Source organism: Lepidochelys olivacea (assembly GCF_965140295.1).
Source record: "Lepidochelys olivacea isolate rLepOli2 genome assembly, chromosome: 17".
NCBI classification, from domain to species: Eukaryota; Metazoa; Chordata; order Testudines; family Cheloniidae; genus Lepidochelys; species Lepidochelys olivacea.
Window position 1 is genome coordinate 17,284,037 of NC_140427.1, and position 23,021 is coordinate 17,307,057.

General features: G+C 38.5%; 1 protein-coding gene across 1 annotated transcript in view; it reads left to right on the forward strand.

The window, feature by feature from the left end:
- The window catches only part of ZZEF1 (zinc finger ZZ-type and EF-hand domain containing 1), an 80,655-nt gene that overhangs the window by 40,415 nt on the left and 17,219 nt on the right, over window positions 1-23,021 (forward strand). The window contains exons 25-44 of the mRNA XM_084651145.1: window positions 125-273; window positions 558-798; window positions 2,206-2,285; window positions 3,659-3,752; window positions 4,233-4,749; window positions 5,489-5,653; window positions 6,820-6,939; window positions 7,872-8,033; window positions 8,830-8,959; window positions 9,258-9,396; window positions 10,345-10,510; window positions 11,061-11,320; window positions 12,294-12,466; window positions 13,038-13,200; window positions 15,775-15,911; window positions 16,907-17,184; window positions 18,355-18,529; window positions 19,097-19,229; window positions 21,327-21,523; window positions 22,138-22,257. Coding sequence (XP_084507271.1) covers window positions 125-273; window positions 558-798; window positions 2,206-2,285; window positions 3,659-3,752; window positions 4,233-4,749; window positions 5,489-5,653; window positions 6,820-6,939; window positions 7,872-8,033; window positions 8,830-8,959; window positions 9,258-9,396; window positions 10,345-10,510; window positions 11,061-11,320; window positions 12,294-12,466; window positions 13,038-13,200; window positions 15,775-15,911; window positions 16,907-17,184; window positions 18,355-18,529; window positions 19,097-19,229; window positions 21,327-21,523; window positions 22,138-22,257 — 3,599 coding nt within the window. The remainder of the gene's footprint in view (window positions 1-124; window positions 274-557; window positions 799-2,205; window positions 2,286-3,658; window positions 3,753-4,232; window positions 4,750-5,488; window positions 5,654-6,819; window positions 6,940-7,871; window positions 8,034-8,829; window positions 8,960-9,257; window positions 9,397-10,344; window positions 10,511-11,060; window positions 11,321-12,293; window positions 12,467-13,037; window positions 13,201-15,774; window positions 15,912-16,906; window positions 17,185-18,354; window positions 18,530-19,096; window positions 19,230-21,326; window positions 21,524-22,137; window positions 22,258-23,021) is intronic.

Genomic DNA, 23,021 nt, shown 5'->3' on the forward strand with positions numbered 1-23,021 from the left:
CCATTTCCTTTTTTTTTCCTTTTGTGGCAGGTTTTTAAAATTGTGCATTTTTGCAATCATATAAAATTGAACAAAAATATTTAGTATTGAACATAAATCCACATCTGTCTTGCTGTTTTTGCAGAGCTAGGTAGTGAAGCAGAGTTGCCTCCCTCAAAAGTGACATCAGTTCTTAATTCTCCTTTATGGAAACCTGTCTTCAGGCATCAGATGTGTCCTGAGGCGACTTTGGAAGCAAATGAACCCAGACAAGTGCACCAAAATAAAAAAGAGGTATTTAGGCCACTGTTTCTGTTTTATGGGTAGGAAAACACTATGCATGAGAGTGGTTTTGTTCAGGCTTAATGAGCTGACACATCTCTAACTGTACACTGCTAGGCTGAGGCTGCCATCTCATGGGCTGTTGAATTGTCAAATAAGAGAAATTTTTGTTCTGTACTCTTTATATTGTCATTTTGACTGTAATGTCTTTCTGAGGTGTGGGTTGTTCAAATATATAAATGAGATGTGAGCGTTTTTAAACCGATATTAAGTAAATGCTTAAATACTCTTTCCAGATGAAGAACTCTCATGCAGATGACTGCCGTAACTTTCTTCTCGACTTTGCAAAATCAGATCCTTCCCAGGATTTTTGTGGGCAAAATTCTGAGCTTTTCAAAGGACTTATACAGGCATGTAAAAAACAGGCCCCAAAGACAGATATAGTTGCTGGTTCCACTGTTGATCAAGCTGTGAACGCCACATTTGCTGCTTTGGTGTATCTCACTCCAGATTTATACGGGAAGCTACAAAAATATGGTAACTCTTCTATTAGTGAATATATCAATAATGAAGGCTGATACTTTGTAAGAAATCCTATTATAATTCAGTTGTAAAACTTGAAAAATGTATTTAGTTTCATAAATATTCAGAAGGTTAGAGGTTTCATCCTGTACAAAGAAGATATTACAGTGCTGCACTCACCAACTAGGCAGACCTTGCCACAATAGACTGTAATAAGATTATAATGCTTTGTTAGTGTTTTTCATCATCACAGCTCTTTACAAAGGTTAGCTAATCATCACAAATCCTCTGAGTAGGATAGGCAAATAAGGTTATCCTTGTTTTAAACATGAGTAAACTAAGTCTTTTCATAGAACAAGGAGTAATGGTCTCTAGTTGCAGTGGGAGAGATTGAGGTTGAATATTAGGAAAAACTTTTTCACTGGCAGGGTGGTGAAGCACTGGAATGGATTACCTGGGGAGGTGGTGGAATCTCCCTCCTAAGGTCAGGCTTGACAAAGCCCTGGCTGGGATGATTTGGTTGAGGATTAGGTCCTGCTTTGAGCAGGGAGTTGGACTCGATGACCTCCTGAGGTCGCTTCCAACCCTCATATTCTATGATTCTAAGCCAGAGATGTTGTGATTTAACCAAGTCCACAGGGACATTGGTTTTTGCACGGGGATTGTAACTCAAAGGTATCTATCTTCCCACCAGTTGTGCCACTAGAACACAACTCTCTAATTCAGCCATTTTTAGCTCTCGTTAAATGTTTCCTAAACAGCAAGGAACAAAGTATTTATATTTTAACAATACTGTTTGGGGAGGAAATGCAAATTAATCCGCTAAATATTGTCACGCTATGGAAAGTGAGCTTGCAACCCACTGTGGTTTTTAAGTTAATATTCTGCTCCTAACTCATGCAGTTGGCTCTCGGTATTTCAACTTGTACCTTTCCAGAGAGTAGGGTTGCCAACTTTTCTTTCTAATGTGCAATACATTACTTCTATGTCACAACATGCTATCTGAAGTAAGTTCTCATCTGTTGAATAAAAATGTGCTATTTGGACTCTCAGGGCCTGATTCTGAGGGGTACTGAGCACATGCAACTCCCATTGAAGTCCTAGGAATAGCCTCTGTTTGTCCTGCCTGTACATTTGCAGGACCCATATGTATTGACCGTAACTGTACATACTCATTCATTATTCAACTTTGCAAATAGGTCTGCAGTCAGGGTACAATAGATGGTTTTAATGCATTACCAGCCTTTATAGTATATCTGTAAGAACAACAGGGAACAAAACCTGCCTGGCATCGCCTTAAGAGGTAGTTGATAGGGTCTATCACAGCCTTTTGCAGGTATCTTATTTTATTTTAAATCCTTAAGTGATGTGAAACTGAAGCAGTGAATAAAAGGACTTTCCTCTTTCTTTTTGTTTTTACAGTCATCAGTGGAGGCAAGATGCCTCTGAATGAAGAGTTTGCACAAGTATATTCTCTGGCTGATGGGATTAGAATATGGATGGTAAGGTTATTCAGGATGATTATTTCTATTTGGGTTTTCTTCTTTCACATATATTTTTGCTCCTGTGTCCCAGTGCAGAGTCTGTGTCACTGTACCTTGAAATGCCTTTTAAAAATGGTTTTGTTGTGGGGAGGGGTCTGTTTTTATTTTCTCTCAATGATTGCAGATCAGATTTGTTCATCTTAAAAGTAAAAACATATTTTTCCTGACTGCCAGCCCTGCAGTCAATTTTGGCTTTAATAGTCCAGCTTTTAGGCCTTTCATGTCATGCATCATTACCAGTCTTTAAAGATTCTGCAAGCCAAGCTCTTCCCTAGGCTTTTCAATGAAGGTGCAGGGGTAGAATTTTGACTGGCAATTGGAATTTTTGATTATAGTATCCTAGAAATGGAGGGCTGGAATGCACCTCGAGAAGTTATCAGGTTCAGCCTGTTGTGCTGAGGCAGAGTTTCCATAATGACAGCCCTACATTTCTATGATATTGACAGGTATTTGTCTAACCTGTTCTTAAAAACCTACAATGACAATCACCCCTGGAAGCCTATTCCAGAGCTTATGAATCAGCCAGAAAGAAATATCTCCCTCACATAGTTATTTTGGCTCTATTGTGCTAAACGGAGGAGAGGAAAGAGTAGTAAAATAATTGTGGGTTTTTTGTCATTTAAATCACCAGCTGTGGTTGAAGATATGCACAGGGATCAGATCTCTTCACTGAAAAGAGAAGACACACACCCACACCCACACAGTTACTTTTACCTGATTTAACGCTTGTGCACAACATGTCTGAAAGAACTGGGATCATCAGCTTAGCTTTCTTTTGGCTTGAAAGAGTCAAGCTTTTCAGTGGATTTCACTGGGTTGTGCCACAGGCTGACCAGCAAGACATTCTAGACCAAGGGTAGGCAACCTTTGGCACGCGTGCCAAAGGCGGGGCGCAAGCGGATTTTCAGTGGCACTCTCACTGCCCGGGTCCTGGCCACCGGGCCGGGGGGCTCTGCATTTTAATTTAATTTTAAATGAATCTTCTTAAACATTTTAAAAACCTTACTTACTTTACATACAACAATAGTTTAGTTATATATTACAGACTTATAGAAAGAGACCTTCTAAAAACATTTAAGGTTTCGCGTGCCAGTAATACATTTTAATTAGAGTGAATAAATGAAGACACGGCGCACCACTTCTGAAAGGCTGCCAACCCCTGTGCTAGACCATAAAGGACTAGTCCTGTATTGGAGGCTTAGCATGTCTTAAGAATCTCAGGAGTGGACTAATGAGATTCTCTAATTGTGGTGCAGTCTTTGTGCTGCCATGCCATCTGGATAGGCAGGATTTCACGTCTTTAATTAATTTAATTAATATCCTGTCTACAGTTAGAAATGAAGCAGAAGTTCCTGATGGGTAAAGCAAATGATACAGCAGAGAAACAGAATGTAGAAATAAGTGAAGTGAACCCAGAAATCCTTGGTAAGTGTCTTTCCTGATGGCTTAGCCTAACTTTCTTATGTAGCTCTTCTCATTTTTTCTGTGCACAAGGAAATTAATTAGCAATTTAGGCTATCTTATGTTTAAAACTTTGTGGACCGGGATAAATTAGCTGATTTAATGTGCACTGTCTCCAGAGATTTTTCCTAAAGAATGAGAAAACAACCAGTGCACTGGATCGTCTGACTGATGATTGAACTGTCATTTTAAAAACTTTTTGTAATGACACTTCACATGTCGCTGCTTTGTATAGTTGGTGTGAATATTTTGAATAGGCACTTGATGTTGGGTGATCCAGACTCACTATCAAGGGGCAGGAAACCATACTTTCAGGACTTTCTGGCCAGAAGATAAAAAATTAAGAGCCAATTTTTACTTAAATTACATAAGAAAGGTATTACACAATATGTGATATGGTGATTCTACTAACTTGCCTTTTCCCCCTCAATTTTTATGCTGCAGCAAAACACTGTATTCAGAAGAGCTTATTGTTGTTAAAATTTTTGCCTGTGAGAGCAAAGGCAAAAGATCTTGCTTCTGATAACTGGGTTGCTTCAGAAGTAGAGGATGTCCAACAGTACCACGATGGTAAACGTCAAAGGACTAGTTCTATCGTAGAAGCAGATTTTCAAGCAGCAAACTCATTGTCTTCGAATGGAGTAACTCATCCTGCTTCTGCAGAAAGGGGTCAAGTGGTAGACTCTGACACAAAGATTAAGCAAGTGCCAGACCCACCCCAATCCGAAGTAGCCTCTGAATCTCAAAGTAAGCTCCTTGAAAATACAGTTTCACAGCAAGAGGACACAGCATCTCCTCCCTCCACTCCAACTCGCAAATCTCAGTTCAGCCGTGGAAGACTAAGGCTGTTATCTTTTAGATCAATAGAAGAGCCTAAATCAGTGCCCACTGTGAAGGAGAAATATCCTGTACTGAAAAATATATTAGACTTTATTAAGGATCAATCACTTTCTCATGAAAGGTGAGCAAACTTGAAAATTTGCAGTCTGTCATATTTAAGGTTGAGAGATTTCAAAGGTTTCAGATGATGGGATAAAGCATATTTTTATCTTACTTTAGTAATATTTCTCTAATTTCAGGTTCTTGAAAAACAGTCCATTATATTTTGATATCAAAGCATCAAACTTATGGCTCACAACCTACTTTAGGCTCCCAAAGAATATTTAATCTGACTCATTTAACTCACATAGAATTTCAGGATTATGAATAGTGATTACATTCCCTTGCTGTCCCTATGCTGCAGTTTGCCCTGCTTCATCAAATCTGCTTGTGAGGTGGTGTTGCGTCCTGTCTGTGGTTGAATGGGGAAAGAACTGCTTCTGGAAATAACAACTGCCTAGCTGAGTTAGTGGGTCTTGGATAACAGATCTAGAACAGTTAGAGAAGGGATCTTCAAAGGGCCAATATGCAAATTTTAACTGGAGGACATTCTTCCAGAACCAGCCCAAGGTTTAGAGGTTGGAACAGGGAGTTGGGAATCCTGGGTTCTGTTCCTGGCTCTGCCACTCACCCTGCGACTTTGGGTAAAATATTTGTAAATAACCCATTATTATTACCAAGGTGTTCAAGGCAATATACAGTACAGTTAATTTAGGTGCCAACTCATCAAACTTGTTTAACTTCTCAAGTGTTGATTGCATTATGAGGTACTGAAGAACGGGTGTTTTGAAGTCGTCATTGGGAGTTTGTGTTTTTCCTAGTATTTTAAAGGTCCTTGTTTTGAGAAAAGCTCAAGCCCAAAGTATCCTAGAAGTGCTGAAGACAATCCGCCAGTGTTTAGAATCTCTTGGGCAGCCTCACTGTTTCCATCCACCCTGTGTACTCTTTCTCTTGGAACTTCTGGCCTGCCAGAAAGATTTTACAAAGTAAGTATCTTTCTTAGAAAATTGGAGCTAACACTATTCTGTATAACATGTCTGCACGCCCTGACTCAATACTGATTACCCAGGGTGAAAAGAATATGAGAAGTGATGCTCTTGTGAATACAGATACAAGAGCAAGTGCATATTTTGTGCTGAGATCAATATTTAAGTTTGTGTGCACACTTCCTATGGTGCATTTTGATCGTTTACATTTTCATCGTGGTACTTGGAGAATTAGTTGCGGTATTCCTATTTATACCAACAGGGGCCAGCAGCTTACCCGCAGCATATAGCTATTAAAATGTTCCCAGTTATCTAACTGGATGACCGAAAACACAGAAAATGAGACTAGACTAGTCTTCAGACATTCACACTCTTCAGCTTTGTTTATTATTTCAGTTTAAACTGTTGCCTAAATAGGATCAGTTATCTTATTCCTTCTATAAGAATTTAAGCTGGAGCTCGGCTAGCTGGGTTAGATTAATTTTAGTTGCTCTGTCAGCAATACTTGTTTGGGAGAGTTCTTTTCCCTTTTGTGACTTTTCTCCATAAATTAATGTATTAGCTAATCTGCAGTTAGATACTTTGTTATGGAACTAGCTTCCTCTGGCAATGTCCTGTGACTAGTATTTTACCAACTCTCGAGGAGTCAAGTAAGGCACATTTTTTAGCCATACAGTTGCTTTGCCATGAATGTTGGGATTTGAAAAGATACATTTATTTTAAATATGACTGATAGGTGTTCAACATAACTCTTAAAAGATAGTGGTTATAATGTTAGTCTACATAGATTCTGAAGCTGATTGCCTGTGACTTGCTGCCCAAATGAGTTCTCATTATAGAGTGTAAGAACTGTTAGCTGCTTTCTTGCTTTTTTAAATTTATTTGAGTTGGGCTTTTCAGGCCCCAGTGGCCAAATGTTATGAGTCATCTTGATACTTTTGACAGTTCCATAGGAACAATCTGCATTTGGTGTCCTGTTTTGCACCTCACTTCTAACTCTTTTTTTGGAATAGCGCATCATCTGTTTTGTGGTTTTTAAAACTGAGCTAAAGTCCTCTTTATTCATGATGGTTTTTATTAAATTGCTACTTGTATTTGAACAAAGCGTGCTATGTGAAGTAAAGTGGTGGATTCTACATCTGCTAAACTGACTTTTTAACTTTTAGTTATTTTGGACACTTGGAAGGTTGTGGTGCTGAACTGCACAAAGAAATTCGAGAGTCCTACTATCAGCTTGTTCTCTTTTTGGTCAATGCCGTGAAGGGATTTAACAGCATTAATGACAGGTACAGAAAATAGCCTACCTATATAACATGGAATGTTATTTTTGTTACCTTTGTCCTCCCTCACACCTTCCCTCCTATTATTAGTTACTTTTATTGTCTTGCATCAAAGAAGAGTGTAAATTCCTCTGTTTGTATGTAGCTCTAATTAGGGCTACGATTTTGTCACGGAGGTCACGGGGTCCATGACTTCCAGAGATCTCTCTGACTTGAGCCCTGCAGCGCTTGGGAGCTGTAGGGTCCCCCGCCACCCCTGGTAGCTGGGAACTGCAGGGACTGAGCTCCGGGCCTCCGCGGGAACCCCCCTGGGTGGTGTGGGGAGCCTATAGCTCCCCATTTTGTCATGCATATCTTTAGTAAAAGTCACAGATAGGTCACAGGCTTCTGTGAATTTTTCCTTATTGCTCGTGACCTGTCCCTGATTTTTACTTAAAATATGTGTGACAAAATCTTAGCCTTAGCTGTAATTATTATTGGGGCCTTTTGGTGCTACTGTAATACAGAAAATCACTTTTTACTTAATTTTGCTAATTAAAAAGGACAAGGATAAAATTCAACAGTACTGGATCACTTTGTTCGTTTATTTTGATATATGTAATGTAACTTTTGCCTCTTAGTATACACTTTGAAGTATCGGTAATAGTAAATGTACTGTAGCATATTTGGCAAGAACAACAAAGCATTAGTGACAGGAGACAGCACCACAGCACACACTGCTGTTAAAACTGCACAGTGAGACAATCAACTTTTTGACGAGAACTATTGGAATTTTGAAAGCTTGTGGGTTAGTAAAGTAAGGTTCTACTGTTCATTTAATTTAACACACAATAACTTATTATTTAAGGCTTTAGTCATAAATCCTTTATTCTTTTCCCCCAAAATCATACTGTTTCAACTTCAGATTAAAGCTGTCATGGTTTTCCCAATTTGTTTAGATCATTGCTCCCTGCCTTATCCTGCGTGCAGACATCCCTCCTTCACCTCTTGGATATGAGCTGGGAACCAAGTGATCTTTCCTTTTTTGTTGATATACAGTTACCACTTCTCCTTATGACTATGTCACAAGAAAACATAAGTGTTCATGACAGTGTGATTTGGTAAGTCAGTAAGACTATCATTTTTATATAGAACTAAGTTTTTGTACAGTTTTTGGCAAGAATGAACTCTGAACTTTGAAACAAGTAGTGAAGATGCTGAAGACAGGTGAGGAAAAATTTTCAAAAGCACCTATGTCCCATTTTTCAAAAGCTTCAAAATCATTTAGGCTCCTAAGTCGCATTGTCTTAAGTGCTTTTGAAAACTTTACAGAGATGTGAAGAGTAGTAATTTCTGCACTAGCAGAAAGTTGTTTTTAAACTGACTATTGCCAAGCAGTGTCACGCTACTGGCAAGTTACCAGCAAGATAGTCATCATCTTACTCCTCTGGCCGGGAGCATCACATCTGCATGTCTCCCAGAGTGCGTTCAATTTAACCTTACCCTTTTGCCCGTGGCTTGTTTGTTCTATAAGGAAATAATCTTCATATGCCTATATTCTGTCATAGTTACCCAACAGCAGTTCTATGAGCTTGGATTTCCCAGGTGATGTGCGTTCTCCCCAGTGTGTGCACACTTGTTTGTTTGTTTGTTTGTTTGTTTGTTTGTTTGTTTGTTTGTTTGTTTGTTTGTTTGTTTGTTTGTTTGTTTTAAACAAAACAAAAAAACCAACAACCTCCTTTGTGTGGGGGAAAGGTCTCTGGAATATTGTGGCAGTGTTTTAATTTTTAGGTGAAATACATAGTCTTGTTTTATTAGCACATTGTGTCTGAGTTTTAGTTTTTAAAATAAACTATCCCAAAGTGCATTATTAGGAAGCCTGTTTGCATTCAAACTTTAATTTTGAGCTTTTTTTAGTCAGTGGAGTGAAGAAGATGAAATTGCAGACTACAAGCAAAACTCCGAGTGGATGGATGAATGTCAGGATGTAATGTTTGAGACCTGGTATGAAAAGATAGCCCAAGCTGATCCAGAGAAGCAGAGAAAGGTGACCTCATGATTTGTTTTTTATTTTTTCATGCTCCTTGCTTGTTTGAGGAAGGGGTTAAACAGGAGATTTTTTTTCAAAGGCACAAAGAAAGAGACTAGGAGCTCCCACTGGTTTTCTGGGAGTTGGGCACCAAACTCCCCTTTGTGCCTTTGAAAATCTCCTTGGAAATGCACATGTAGATATCTCATCATACTTTCTTGCAGAAGGGAACATTCTGCTTTGTGTTTAGAAAGGGCTTTCTCAAAACCAAGGAAGATTCAACATGTAAGTTTTTTGTGTCCATTTATTGTTTCAGATGCACATGTTTGTTGCTCGTTACTGTGACCTATTGAATGTGGACATATCATGTGATGGTTGTGATGAGATTGCACCCTGGCATCGCTACCGTTGTTTGCAGTGCAATGACATGGATCTATGTAAAACTTGTTTCCTAGGTAAGGATCTTGTCAGAAAATACTTCTGGAGCCAAAACAGTGTCTTTCCAGATCGTACATTAGAAAGCTTTCTATGAAATGAGTGAAGGGAAAGATTTTTCTTTTGGAAACTTCCCAAGATCTTAACACTTCTAGTTTTTCCTTTGTTTTCTAATCTGAATGTCACCTGCCTACATTTTAATATATATCTGAATCATGTGCTTTTTAATGGACACGCTAACATAAGTACAACTAGAGAAGTGATTTTGAATTCACAAGTGCTTGTAAGATTCAAACTTGCAAGTTGCCAGTGTCATCTGAACTTGAATTTGGCATGGAATTCTGAACATAAAATTTCTCCTTTGTCTTTTCTCCTTCCTTTTATCTTTGATTTTTTTGTCTCCCAAACAAAAATGTAACCATATTTGATTAGTGTGGATTTCTTTTGGAGTTAATTCAATGGGTTGTACTGGAACTAGTCATATTGCAATATTCTACAAAAGGATCATGGTGAGCTGGAAAAGAGAGAATATAAGTGTTGTGAATGACATTGATCATTCAGTTCATAAAGCACAATATACTGTAGATCCTATGGTAAGGTTAATTTATATAGTAAAATAGGTTTCTCTAATATGGCATATCTGATCACTGGCTGCAACTTGTACATACCTTCACAACTCCTAGAGACTCTTTTTTCAGCGAACTGCTAGCAGAACTTTGGTGTCCAGAACTTAAAAATTAGGTGTTGACGACCATTGAGTATCTAATGCTGCTTGTAGATCAAGCTCTCTACTTAGAGGGTTAGAGTTCTCTAGTCATACGTACTCCTCTAATCAATAACCATAAAAGAACAGAAAAATGACATAATCATATACTGGCATTACATTATGAAAAGAATAGGAAGATACAGATACTGTACCTAAAGGTCATTGCAGATGCAAACTTTTTTATTTTTTTAATTCTGCATAGGTGGCGTTAAACCTAAAGGTCATGAGGATGACCATGAAATGGTTAACATGGAATATGCCTGTGATCATTGCCAAGGGGTTATTATAGGTCGCCGGATGAACTGCAATGTGTGTGATGACTTTGATCTTTGCTATGGGTGTTATTCTGCAAAGAAATACTCTGACAGGTATTGGTCTACGATTCCATACTCACCAGCTTGTAGGCAAGAACAACAGTAATTAACACCTCCTACAGACAGTCGCTCTAATGTCACTCCTTGGGAGCCTGTGTCTGACTCCAGAACATCTAATTACCATCCTTAGGAGAAAAGTAGCAAATGTTCAGCAAAAGTTTTCAGCTCTAAATCCTACCCCAACCTTCATAGTAGCTTGGTTATAAATCTTTCACACCTTTTAGTCATAAGTGTTCACTGCCCAGAAGTATGAGAATATTGAGATAGAGTTGGTGAGCATGAAAGACCCTCCTTACACATATGAATATTTACTTTCTTATTACCTCCACTACTCCAAGTTTGCTACCAATGTTGTTCACATAAACTTGATTTGTAGAGCTGGAGTTCTAGGGGCAGATCTTCAACTAGTGTAATCATCAGCGCTCCTTTGAGCCTTGTAAGGATCTGCAGTTTGGAAGTTTGAAACATGCTTTCTATTCTTCCTTTTTCAGAAAGAAAACTTGCATTTAAACTTAAGTTCTAAACTGTAAACACTTTCTTTCAGTCACCTTCCCACGCACAGCATCACAATATATCCGATGGTGACCATTCGAATCAGTGACCGACAGAGACTCATCCAGCCTTATATCCACAACTATTCTTGGCTACTGTTTGCTGCCTTGACTCTCTACTGTGCAGACTTGGCAAGTGGGGATGAAGTAGGAGAGAAACTTGATTCGCAGATTCTCAGTCATGCTAGAGTTCTGCAACATCAATGTATACAGCTCATTGGAGACTGCCTGATGAAAGCACAGCATGGAAAAGGTGACCCAAATCCTCTCTTTATTGAAACACAATAGTTGTTAGAGTGACCCTGGTGCAAAGCCTCTGATTAATCACTTTGCAGTTTTCCAAGGAAAGAAAAGCCTAGCGTAATATCAGAGGGAAGCTACATTTCACTAATAGTACAGAGAATGTTTTATAACTGACCATTTAGAAGTCCTATTATTAGAGTAACAATATTCTCAGTGATAATGGAACATGTGATGGAAAAACAGAAGACTTAAGAAAATTAGAGTAATATACTGGGACAACTTCTCATAAATTTTCAGTTTAAGACGACACACTGTCCCTAGATGTGGAAGCAGTTATCTTGTTTACAGGGGCCCTGAGGAAGAAAAAAAACGACATGGTTAAAAGTGTTTCTTGACCTTCACTGTTGGCCAGATAGTTTTAATCTTATTCATGATGTGGAATAAGGTGCTGCAGAAACAGTCCCATTGACTTCACTGAGACTTTCTCGCAGAGTAAGATTCTACTCTGTGTGACATAGGATGGCAGAATACAGCTCTATGTAAAATGTGTTTTGAAAGTTAAAGGTTTTCTTTAAAAGTTGGAAAAAGCTTGTTCTGTCATGCAGGTCTAATTTATAAAGTTTAAAAAAGCCGGAAATGGCTGAGAACCTAAATTGGATGGTAACAGACTGTGAGTACCAGTGATGAGTGAACCTGGTGATATTCTAAGCTCTCAACTGTGCTTGTAGCTGGTTCTGGCCACTTCAGGGTTACAATCCTGGAATCAGAGTAGCAGCCGTGTTAATCTGTATCCGCAAAAAGAAAAGGAGTACTTGTGGCACCTTAGAGACTAACAAATTTATTTGAGCATAAGCTTTCGTGAACTACAGCTCACTTCATCAAAATCTGAGTCTCTTGCTAGCAGCTACCAAATTTTGGTTGTGAAACGCCACATGTCTTAGTATTCAATCCTTAAATAGATGTTTGTAATCTTTTCCCCTCAGGTTTGAAAGCTTTAGCTCTCCTCTGCATGTTGCCAGAAGGTGAATCTTTCTCAGGGAATGAGACCACTTCTGTGAGCCCTCCAAAAGGTGGCGCTATTGAGGGCCATGCTGGTGATAAAGCAGCCAACAGAATGAATAAAAAGCCAAGGACAGGCTCTTTTGTATATTGCAATGTAAGTACTGCTTTACGAAATTCCAAAGTACAGTTCAGTTGATGCCCATTCTTGTATGATCCTCAACAGTGATAAATATTTCCATTCTTTGCTCCAGTGATCTGGGGTACAGTAAGTGAACTGGCACGTTATACCTGCATTGCTGGGTCACCTCACATTTCTAAAGTTGACTTTGATTCTGAAAGCTGTGTGTGAGAAAGACAAAACAACATTTTCCCTCTGAATGGGCCGTGGGTGCCTAAATTAGTTTTCAGGGATGTAGTGCCCCTCCCCAGGGCTTCCAATTCTGTTACAATTCGATTTCATAGGCCAAATAGTTTCTCATGTAAGAGAAACTTGTTTGTGGATGTAATATTACATATAACATAGGAAAAAGTGTAATTTTCATTTTGTATATGGAATCTTAAGGCCTGAACATAGCGTGAAATATATCAATGAAGGGTTTTTGTAATTTAAAATAACCTTTTTTGTCAAGTGAAAATTTATTGACTCAGTTTCTTTCTGTGGCTTTTTAACTCGGTGAATTAAATTCTTCAGTCTCTTGGTATGTATATTTTTGTTTTATTTTTAGGGGAAAGGAGATGTTTGTGATGAAATTCAGTCTTCTATAGAAAAACAAGATAGCCAAAGCAATCCTCCTAGTGCTCCTTTATCAAAGAAAGATGTTTTGAGCCAGGATTCAGAGACACTGACTCTTAATTCTGTAGATGATAGCATATCTTCACATCTTCCAGGTAAGAGATTTCCCATTTCATCCAACATACACATACTCCAAACATATACACAGCTGTATTTTTGTGTCCATCCTTATCTTGTACATGTGTAAATAGATTCCGTTTCAGTAAACAGTCTACTACATCAAGACCTGATCATCTTATTGCTTTGGAATACCCATACATAGAGCATTTTACCTGGATTTCAATTTGTACAGATTGCCACACAGCTAGCAGTAGGTTTGAAAGATCAACCTGAATTGCATACGTTATGTGATTTCGGTGAAGTATATTACCAATTATAGTGCTATTAGATCTAATACATTACAAAGATTAAGCATGCTTTCTTGCTTAGTAAATTTCTCCCTGGCATTTCAAACCCATTTCTCTACATTACTCAAGTGAATATAGTCAATATAATCATTATCTGCTTGCCGTGTATTAAGTTGCAGAGATGATTTAAATCTTTTTCTCTTCCTTCCCCTCTCTGTGTTCTTCGTTTTCATTTTTCTACTATTTTAAAGTCCATTCCTTCCGTTTGTGTTCTCTTCAAAGTGTATGTCAAAAGTTGTGCTGTGCCTATGATCTTGTCTTTTTTTAAATTTTTCGTATAAAATTGGAGGTTTTATAGAGATGTCTTTATTGATTAAGGTATATAATAGAAAGTACTGCTTACATTTTTAAAAAACTAAATAGTGGTTAGTAAAATGACATAATGGTTTAATAATACCCTTGCATAATACAAGTTATTTGTTAGACATAATTTTAATGATATTTAAACAAGATTTAAGATCCCATGCACAGTATTATCCATGTGTGGCTGTATTCACAAGGGACTGGAGAATCTAATTACAAGCCAATGTTCTCATAATGTCAGTTTTTCCTCCCTAAGCCAGAAATGAAGGGTTTCCTAGGGTGAAAATATGTAGAGGCAATTCTCAAAAGAGAAAGAAAGATGACTTAACAGTACTGTAACTTCATTTATCTCTGCAAACCCATTTCTCACTCCTTTTGGATTGCTGTTGACATCTTTGCATCAGTGAGAAGGAAATGGGGACAATTGTGGAATCAAGTCTGCCCATAGATGACAAGTTGGGAGACCACCATATCATGGATTAACAGGCTTAGTGCTACACCCCAGCTTTTAAACAGTGTCTCTTGGAGGAACCTCTTCAGTGTGGCAGATCCCCAGAGAGTCCCACTTCTTCCTTCAGGGTAGGCTCCCAGTCTCCTTGCCTCCCCGACTCAAGTCTCTGAGCTCCGGTACTCCTGCTTCAATACTGTGAGCTCTGCCCAGCAAGTCCCATTGAGGTAGACTCCTGTAGAGATTTGTGTACGCTTCAAGAATGCACCTCGGCAAGTATTTGCAGTGGCACCCAAGCTACATTTTCAAAACAGAGCAGAGTAGGATTTATTAGTCAACTGGAACACAGTATTGGAAGTCCTTGGGTTAGCCTAGAGAAATAAAGGATGAAATGTAGTGCATTCTGGTCAATACTAAGCAGTTCACTAGCCATGCTGTAGTGAACTCCATGTCAGGCTCTGTCTCTCTCAGACCTCCTGAGTCAGTTCCAGGGGAGAGCAGCCAGCCACCTCCAGAAACCAACTCTTTGTCTCCTGGAGGTCATCTCTGTGCTTTGTTCTTTGGGCAGGGCCATAAGGAGTTCACAGACCCTGCTGAAAGGCAGAGAAAAGCTCCTTCCTCTGGGTTATTGGTTGCTAGGTGTCAAATGTTCTGGTGATTGGGGCTTTCCATTGTCTTCTAGGGTTTTCCGTTTATATGGGCTGGCCTTGGTAAATCCTTTTAGTGACCCATTCAGTCCACTCAGATAGTTAGACACACATCTGTCTCTCTCCTGTGTCTCTCGGTCTGCCCTGAAAGCAGTCTTAATCATATTTCCTACACTGGGTAGCAGTGCACAGTATAGGGGGAAACTGAAGCACACAGAGGATACATAAAAATACTTCCAAAAAAATCATGCTTCATCACAACCCATGCCTTAAAAGCAAAGCTTTTTGATTTAGTCTGTCTTTTCTAGCTATACTCACCCACTCATTTCAAATCACGTATAGGTTTAGCAGTCAGTATTTCTGAGAACCCATGAAGTGGGAAGTTAAATGTTTTTTGCAGTATTTAAAAGCTGGGATTCCACCCATTCATATTGTATATGCAGCAGTGATTCTAATTCTAGTAGTCCGAGACACACAAGCTTCTGAAATAAGGTTTGATAAAGTTGGAAGAGGAGACACAAGATGGTAATCAGAATGATGTGACTTTAAATTATGTGAGCCAGCTTACTAGGTGTAGGGTTTGTTATAAAGATGCATTAATGTAGTATTGTTTGAAATGAGACTATATGTTAACGCACACTAAGGAACTTGTAGTGCAAGCCAGCAGGGTCCACGGAGGGTGCACCTCATGCTAGTGTGGTCTAGAATTGACAGCCTGCTGGTGTGCACTAACACACTGTGTAGACAAGCCCATCATCTTTATATTTGTCTATTTATACTTACTGTTTCAGACTTTAAATGTCAAATTTTCACTTATGTTCTACAGTTTTACTGTTTTTAAATTCATATTTATTTAAAACACAGATGTTGAAAATTCGGAAGATTCATCCCAAAAGCAGGCAGAGAAGGCTCTAATGCCTAGCCAGGAGCAAGTCTTTGCTGAATGCTCTCAGAAGAGGATTCTTGGCTTGCTGGCAGCTATGTTACCACCTTTCAGATCTGTAAGAATGAAGTACAACCCCTTCTACCCTACCCCTCAGGAAACTAGTTGATTGTGACACACACTGATGAGAAAAATGGGGAAAATTCAAGCTGAAACAAATGATGTAATGGGAGAAGGAGAGGCTGGGAAGGTGCGGGCAGGGAAGAGCTACTCTTGTTCTTCCTTTTTGCTAGCTTATGTCAAAATGCTAATGTTGAAGTGTTTTATTACATTATGTAGTTACATTATTAATTAACCACCAACCATCAGGTAAAGTTCACATTTGTTTGTTGTCTAACTTTAAATCAGCCCAACTAAATGTGATACTAACATTTTTGCTCTGGGCTTATGCACCAGGTTTTACCACAGAGTAAATTCCTCTCCTTGCCACCCCCCCATCCTATTTTATGGGAAAAGTATTTCCAATATAAAAGAAACATAACTGAAAGCAGCTTGAAAAGGCCACAGGCCCTCTTCCCCCATCTTCTAAACACCTTGCAAGGGCAACAGGAGTTGTTTTCCCTCAGTTCTGGTTGTCCCTATTGATTTGCACCAATGAGTAGGCTTATCACTATGCAGTTAATTTGTGTCTCAGTTCTTTTCTGGGTGCACACTTGGTAAGCTTAGCTAGAAAAAATTCACTGTATCCAGTATGACTTTTACGGGCGCTTATCTCTCAAATCAAAAGCAATTTTTTCTTTAGCAATGGATGTATCTTCTCAGCCAGAGCTATTTCCATGCCAGACTTCACTTTCTACATGCCAGAAGTTCTTAAACTTTTTTAAAAATTGTGTTTTTGTTTACTCCCTCATGCTGAGAAGTGGTTGAATAATTTTCCCTCACATTTTCCACCTTTATGTAGATACAAGGCTGGAAAAGTTCAGCCAAAAAGGTGAAGGTTTCTGAGCATTGAGTAACTAATAAGTTACTCGAACCCTCATTATACTGTACAACTATGACTAAAGGCTTTGCTATATTTTCTGTTCTAATGAGATTTTTCTTTCTTATTTATAGGGATGCACAATGTCTTTGATTAACCTGGAACAGATCCTCCCACTGATGTTTCAGGTTGTAATCTCCAATGCTGGCCACTTAAATGAAACCTATCATTTAACCCTGGGTCTTCTGGGCCAGTTAATTCTGAGACTTATGCCTGCAGAAGTCGATGCTGCAGTGACAAAGGTCCTTTCAGCCAAACACAGCCTGTTTGCAGCAGGAGATGGGTCTACAGTGCCAGAAGGCTGGAAGACTACTCATCTTTTGTTCAGTCTGGGAGCTGTATGCTTAGACAGGTGCTTTTTTTAATGTTAATCTTTAAGAGAATTCTTGATTTTATATGCTCAACAGGAGGAGGGGAGGAGTGTAACCTGATTTGGGTTAATTCTTGAGCCCAGTCCTGTGAAGTGCATATTAGCCATAGCTCCCATTGAAGTCAACATCTCTTAGGGTCATGCCACGTGATGCTATCAACTGGGAGATGGGTAATTTTCAGAGGCTTATATAGGACACTGTTGTGGAAGAGGTAGGATTTTGGGGTTTAGAGAAGAGCAAGGGCCAGTCCTACTACCTAAACGTTTGATGTGACCTGTTTCCCTATCCTCCTAATTCCAACATGTACCTCAGTCCAGGAGAAGGTAGATCATATCAAAAGGTCAAGCTGGAAAGAACCAACATGGGGAGGCAAGGCCTATAGTGAAGGATAGAGGGAGCTGTCTTTGCAGAGGAGTCTAGAAAGGTAGAAAGAAGTCTTGCATTCAGGGAGAGATAATAAAGTTGCTTTGAAGGTACAGTCTTCAGTACCTTAAGTGGAAGTAGAACACTCTCTTGAAGAGTGAAGGTTAATAGCATGCTTTGTTAAATACTGTGTTAAGTATTATTCTTCACTCTAGGTTTTTTTTATTTGGGAAGAGGGATTAGACAGGTTAATAAACCGATTAGAAAAGCATGCAGATATAAAGATAGAATACACAGAGAATCTACTGGTCTTATAAAGAGATTCATGAATCAAGGAAATACACAATCCTTTGTATTATGTGAAGCTATTTTGGCATCCAATTATATCAAAATATTGTCAGCAAATTAAATCTCTAAAACAGATTTCCCAAGCCTGTCTTACTCATCTGCAAGGAGAAGCAAAGGAAGGAAAGAAAATTTCCAGTCCTAAACTAAAGTGAGCGAGACCATGTGTTGCCTTGAATTTCTATCAACTTTTTTTATTCATTGTGGCCTTCAGTCCTATTTAAGATGGCAGGCCAATGTGATTTTTTTTTTTTAATGATTTAATGATGAGTGGAATTAATAGCATTCATATATCTGAATTCAAATCCTCAAGCGATGCTATGAAAAAGTAAGATCTTCTGACATTTGGAAATAATGTAATAATGATTTTGTGTTTTGAGGGAAAATAGTTGTGTAACAGTGTGTAGTCAAACCACCTAATACAGTCGAACCTTGTTTTCCAGCCGCATAGGTCTGGACTGGGCATGCTCCATGGCGGATATTCTTCGAGCTTTGAACTCCTCTGCACAGTGGCATAGTGTGATTGCAGCTTTCACAGACCATTGTATTAAGCAGCTGCCCTTCCAGTTAAAACACACCAATATCTTCACCTTATTGGTACTTGTTGGATTTCCAGAGGTAATTGGAATACTGATCAATACATAATGATTTGAGCTATGATAATTACAAATTCTACTTTTAAACACTAAACACTACACTTTCATGCCATAAATTGACAAAAGCCACAAAACTCAAGAGATATGTCTGAGACTTCATCCTTCGTCTCTTGCACAGTTGGTTGTAGTCTTTGTCTAATGGAAAACAATATAATTACATTTCATTGTGGGCAACTTGTAACCAGCAACTTGAAATCCAGAATAGCATAACATTGAACATCAAAAAAGGGCTTTATACCAGTATAAAACAAGCCATTATTCTTAATATTGGTATCTCTGATATATCACCAGAGTACCATTAAGTTGTTAATATGCACCTGAGGTATTTTGTTACAAAAATCTACTTCATATGTCTAAATACCAGCATATATTTGGCAATGGACAATTGTTTAAATAACAAGTATGGTATTAACTGTAACCAAAATGCAGCCACATATATAAGATAATGTAAAAAATAAAAGTTCTAAGTATTATACGAAGTTAGACTGGTAACTGAAGTCCTTTGTCTCCCTTTGTTTTGCTAATGCAGGTGCTGTGTATGGGAACTCGCTCCGTGTACATGGATAATGCCAATGAGCCTCATAATGTTATCATTCTAAAGCACTTTACTGAGAAAAACAGGGCGGTTGTTGTAGACATCAAAACCCGGAAAAGGAAAACAGGTTCCTTGACATTCTTATATCTAAGAATCATGTGATATTTCCTTACAGTATCTCTTATGAGTACCCAAAACCTGAAGTTTTAGTAAATGATTTTATACAGAGCTTTATGAGCTGGATTCCTTATAGAAAATATATCTGATTTCCACCCATAAAGCAGAACAAATTTTTTAGGTTTCTGCTAAACTAATATAACATCACTTGGTACAAGAATTTTTGCTTTTATAAATGTACTCAGAATATGACACTTCCTATTGTAGTTGCAGAGACTTCACAAAACAGTCCTTGTATCTGAAGTTAACATGACAGTTGTTTATTTGGTCATTGCTGCTGTCTTGTCCTTTTTTTGTGAGCGTTTAAAAGGTTTTAATTAATTGCAAATTTAAAAATACTTACTCCTCCAGCATATACTTAACCCCGCCACCCAAAGGAGCATGCACAGCATAAATATATGCTGGTCAGTTCACTCTGCTGCCCAGAAATGAATCTTCAAATATCTTAATGGCCATTCTGACAGTAAATATGACATGAGCACCTACTAGCAGATGGAGTCTGGGGGGTGGGGGAGAAAGGCCCTATGAAATATGCTAATTGTCAATAAAGGGACCAGTGTTAGCTGTGACCCAACCAGGTTTTTCCTGTCCCATTGCAAAGAATGAGGCTATGTAGTCAGATAAACCCTACTTTTTTAATACTACACAATTTCAAGTCTGTGAAATCTCCCCTGAAAGTTATGAAATAAGACTAAACAAGAAACTTTGACAGTCATGCTACATTCAATGCAAAAATGATTGTCCTGTACCAGATGTGCTGATCTGTAGTCTAGGGAGGATGTGTTATCTCTGACATCTTAGAATGATGCATTCTGGGGCATGGCAGTAGAATGGGCTTGCTAGTGTAACCTTTAAATTTGCTTTAAAGGGTGTCTTTTGTTTGTACTGGACACTCTGCATACTGTAGTTGTATTGCAAGCAAAATCCAAAATAAAGACTTTTTAAAATTTAATTTTACCTTGTTCAGAAAAATCACAAGGTAAAGCCCAAATAGAAATTGCATAGTAAACAAAACAAATTATGAAAGTTGATCTTTTCAGTCTTAGCATATAGTGTTTAGTGGCAACACATAACTCTACCAGTGCACTAAGATTTTGAAACTAATAAAACAAATACTATTATGCATGCCAGTAACATTGAAAGTATTGTAGTACTTAAAAGTAGGTGGAAAGCAAAGGATTATCTAGTTAAGAAGCTTCACTTTGATAATCAGGAAGGTTCAGACATATAGGTGTGGACTCTCTTGTTTTCTCATTGGTTGAGTCAAAAATGGATCAGGCATTAGCAGGAATAGTGAAAGGAGGACATAATAATTTAATTCACCAGATCAGTTTTGGGTCATTAGTTTTCCCTCATTTTGTCTGTTCCGTGAGATAACACTTGTACTTCTGTGCCCACTGACTCTCTGTCTAGTGCTAAACAGAAGTATGTGCTATTTTTAACTATACTTGCGATTATTTTCAGTACAAAGGAAGTGGTAAGAAGACAACTCACTATCCAAGCATTTTTATTCTGTACTAAAAGGGAAGAGAACATTTTTATCAATACGCTCCAACAAAAATGAGGAAAATGTGTAGCTGTAGCAAAACTGTATGCCCTCGTGAAGGAATTCATGTCACCAGTTTTAAATGTGATTCTGCTTTATTGGAATTTAATTCCCACATTAATTATTGACTTGAATATACTTGTCTAGTTTTAACTTAATGCTTAGTGTTAGGAGAGGACTTGCCAGCATCTCTTTTGCTGTGGTTCCTATAAAAAACTTAACAGTTAGGCTGCTAGTGTGCTTAGACCGCGGCGTATCCTACTGATCTGTATTGTCTCCCTTGTACTCTCTTGCTGGTCTGTGTGTCTGGCCACATGTTGCCTTTTGTTTTATACTTTAGATTATAAATTCTTTGGGGGCAGGTTCTGTGTTTGTGCAGCCTGGCACAATTGGACCCTGGTCCATGACTGGGTCTCCCAGACGCTACATTAATACAAATGATAAGTATAATAAACTGAGCCTAGAGGAAAATTCCAACATGACAGGTTTTTTTTCTTCTAGTAAAAGACTACCAGTTGGCTCAGAAATGTGAACAAGAGAGCACTGAATCCCAAACCCAGCTGAGACAGTATCTCCAGCATTTTGCTTTTATAACCAGCCACCTTTTGCAGACCAGCATGGACAGTAGCTATGCAGAGGCAGTGGAAGCCACCTGGGTCTTGTCTCTTGCTCTGAAAGGATTGTACAGAACACTTAAGGTGATTTTTTTTTTTTTAAATGTCTTACTAGCTACATAAAAGTTTGGAGTGAAGACTGTGAGCTGTCTGGGTCAGGGGCCATCCTATGTATGCAGCACCTCACGTCATGGGGACCTGATCCTTGAGGGGTTCTTGTAATAGCCAAGGTCATTTGTGAGACCTGGCCCCTTGCATCCTCTGCATAAAGAGTCTGAGAGCGTAGCTCAAAAGAGTAGATTAAGGAATATTGTTGACATGTGTTTGATCAATTTTCCTCTGTGATAAGGCTGACTGTGAAGATGCTGGACCATAATGGTAGATTTTGGTCAGAGTGGAGGAAATATGGGTGGGGGAATTCTCAAAACTCTGAGGAAAAAATTATGCATTTGAGTTCATCTGGCCTTTTTTGTTGTGCGGAGTACAATTAGTTTTACTCTAACAACAACGAGGTAGTAGTGGTATTACACATCTCATTGCGAGTACTGTTAAAGACTTGAGTAGTGAGAAACTCTATAGTTTTGCTGGAATTTAAAAAAAATAAAGGAGAATTATTTTTCTCATAAAGAAGGTCCTGCTCAGTTAGAATTGTGTATTGTCAGGCAGCTCTCACAGTAACTTTTCTCTCTCTTTGACAGACTCATCGTTTTGAGGAAATCCAAGCAGCCTTTCTTCAGTCGGGCTTACTTAAGCTGCTGGTGAAGAAGTGCAGCAAAGGAACTGGTTTCAGTAAGACATGGCTTCTCAGAGACTTGGAAGTAAGAGAATAATAACATTTTGTGACAGTCAGTGTAGCCATTGGCATAAAAGCTCAAGGCTTCGCATTTTCACCGCACGTTAAACTTTTGAAGCATTATTGTTTACGTATTAAATATATTTACCATTTTGTTCCCAGAACATGATGGAGAATGCCTTTTGAGTACTGCTAGTGTTGAACTGATATAATCTGAGATTTTTGAAGGGGCTTATTGGGGGTCGGAGCCAAAGTCTCCCTGCAATTTTTTTTTCCAATTCCTTTTAGCCCTTTTGAAAATCCCAGCTTTTAACTTCAAAAATCGTATCCGTAGATCTCCAAGAGACCTATTCGATACTGATGCTGTACACAGTACTTAAGCAGATACACATGAATCATTACAATAGTGTAACTGGTGGGAGATCCAACATACACTTGGACACTTCGTTCTTTTGAACATCTGTTATTGCAGGGAGAATTGGCAGTGTGCTTTTCTATGTTATGGCAACAGACAAAGCTCTATGAGGTTTTTCTCATGGTGTCTGTACTGGCCTTGATGCTTACAGTTGATCTAAATTGGCAAGACCAAGGTGATGTGTTACCCTGCTGCTCTTCCTAATAATGAGTAGTTAATGTTACTGGGCATACTGGAGCCAAATATCTAACTTATTTATTTTTCAGGAAAGGAACTGGTGGCTAAAAAACACCATTTTGCCTGTAGATGATGATTACAGCTAACTCTATTATGTTCCCATCTTGGAGTGCTTGAATATTAATATACTCAAACTT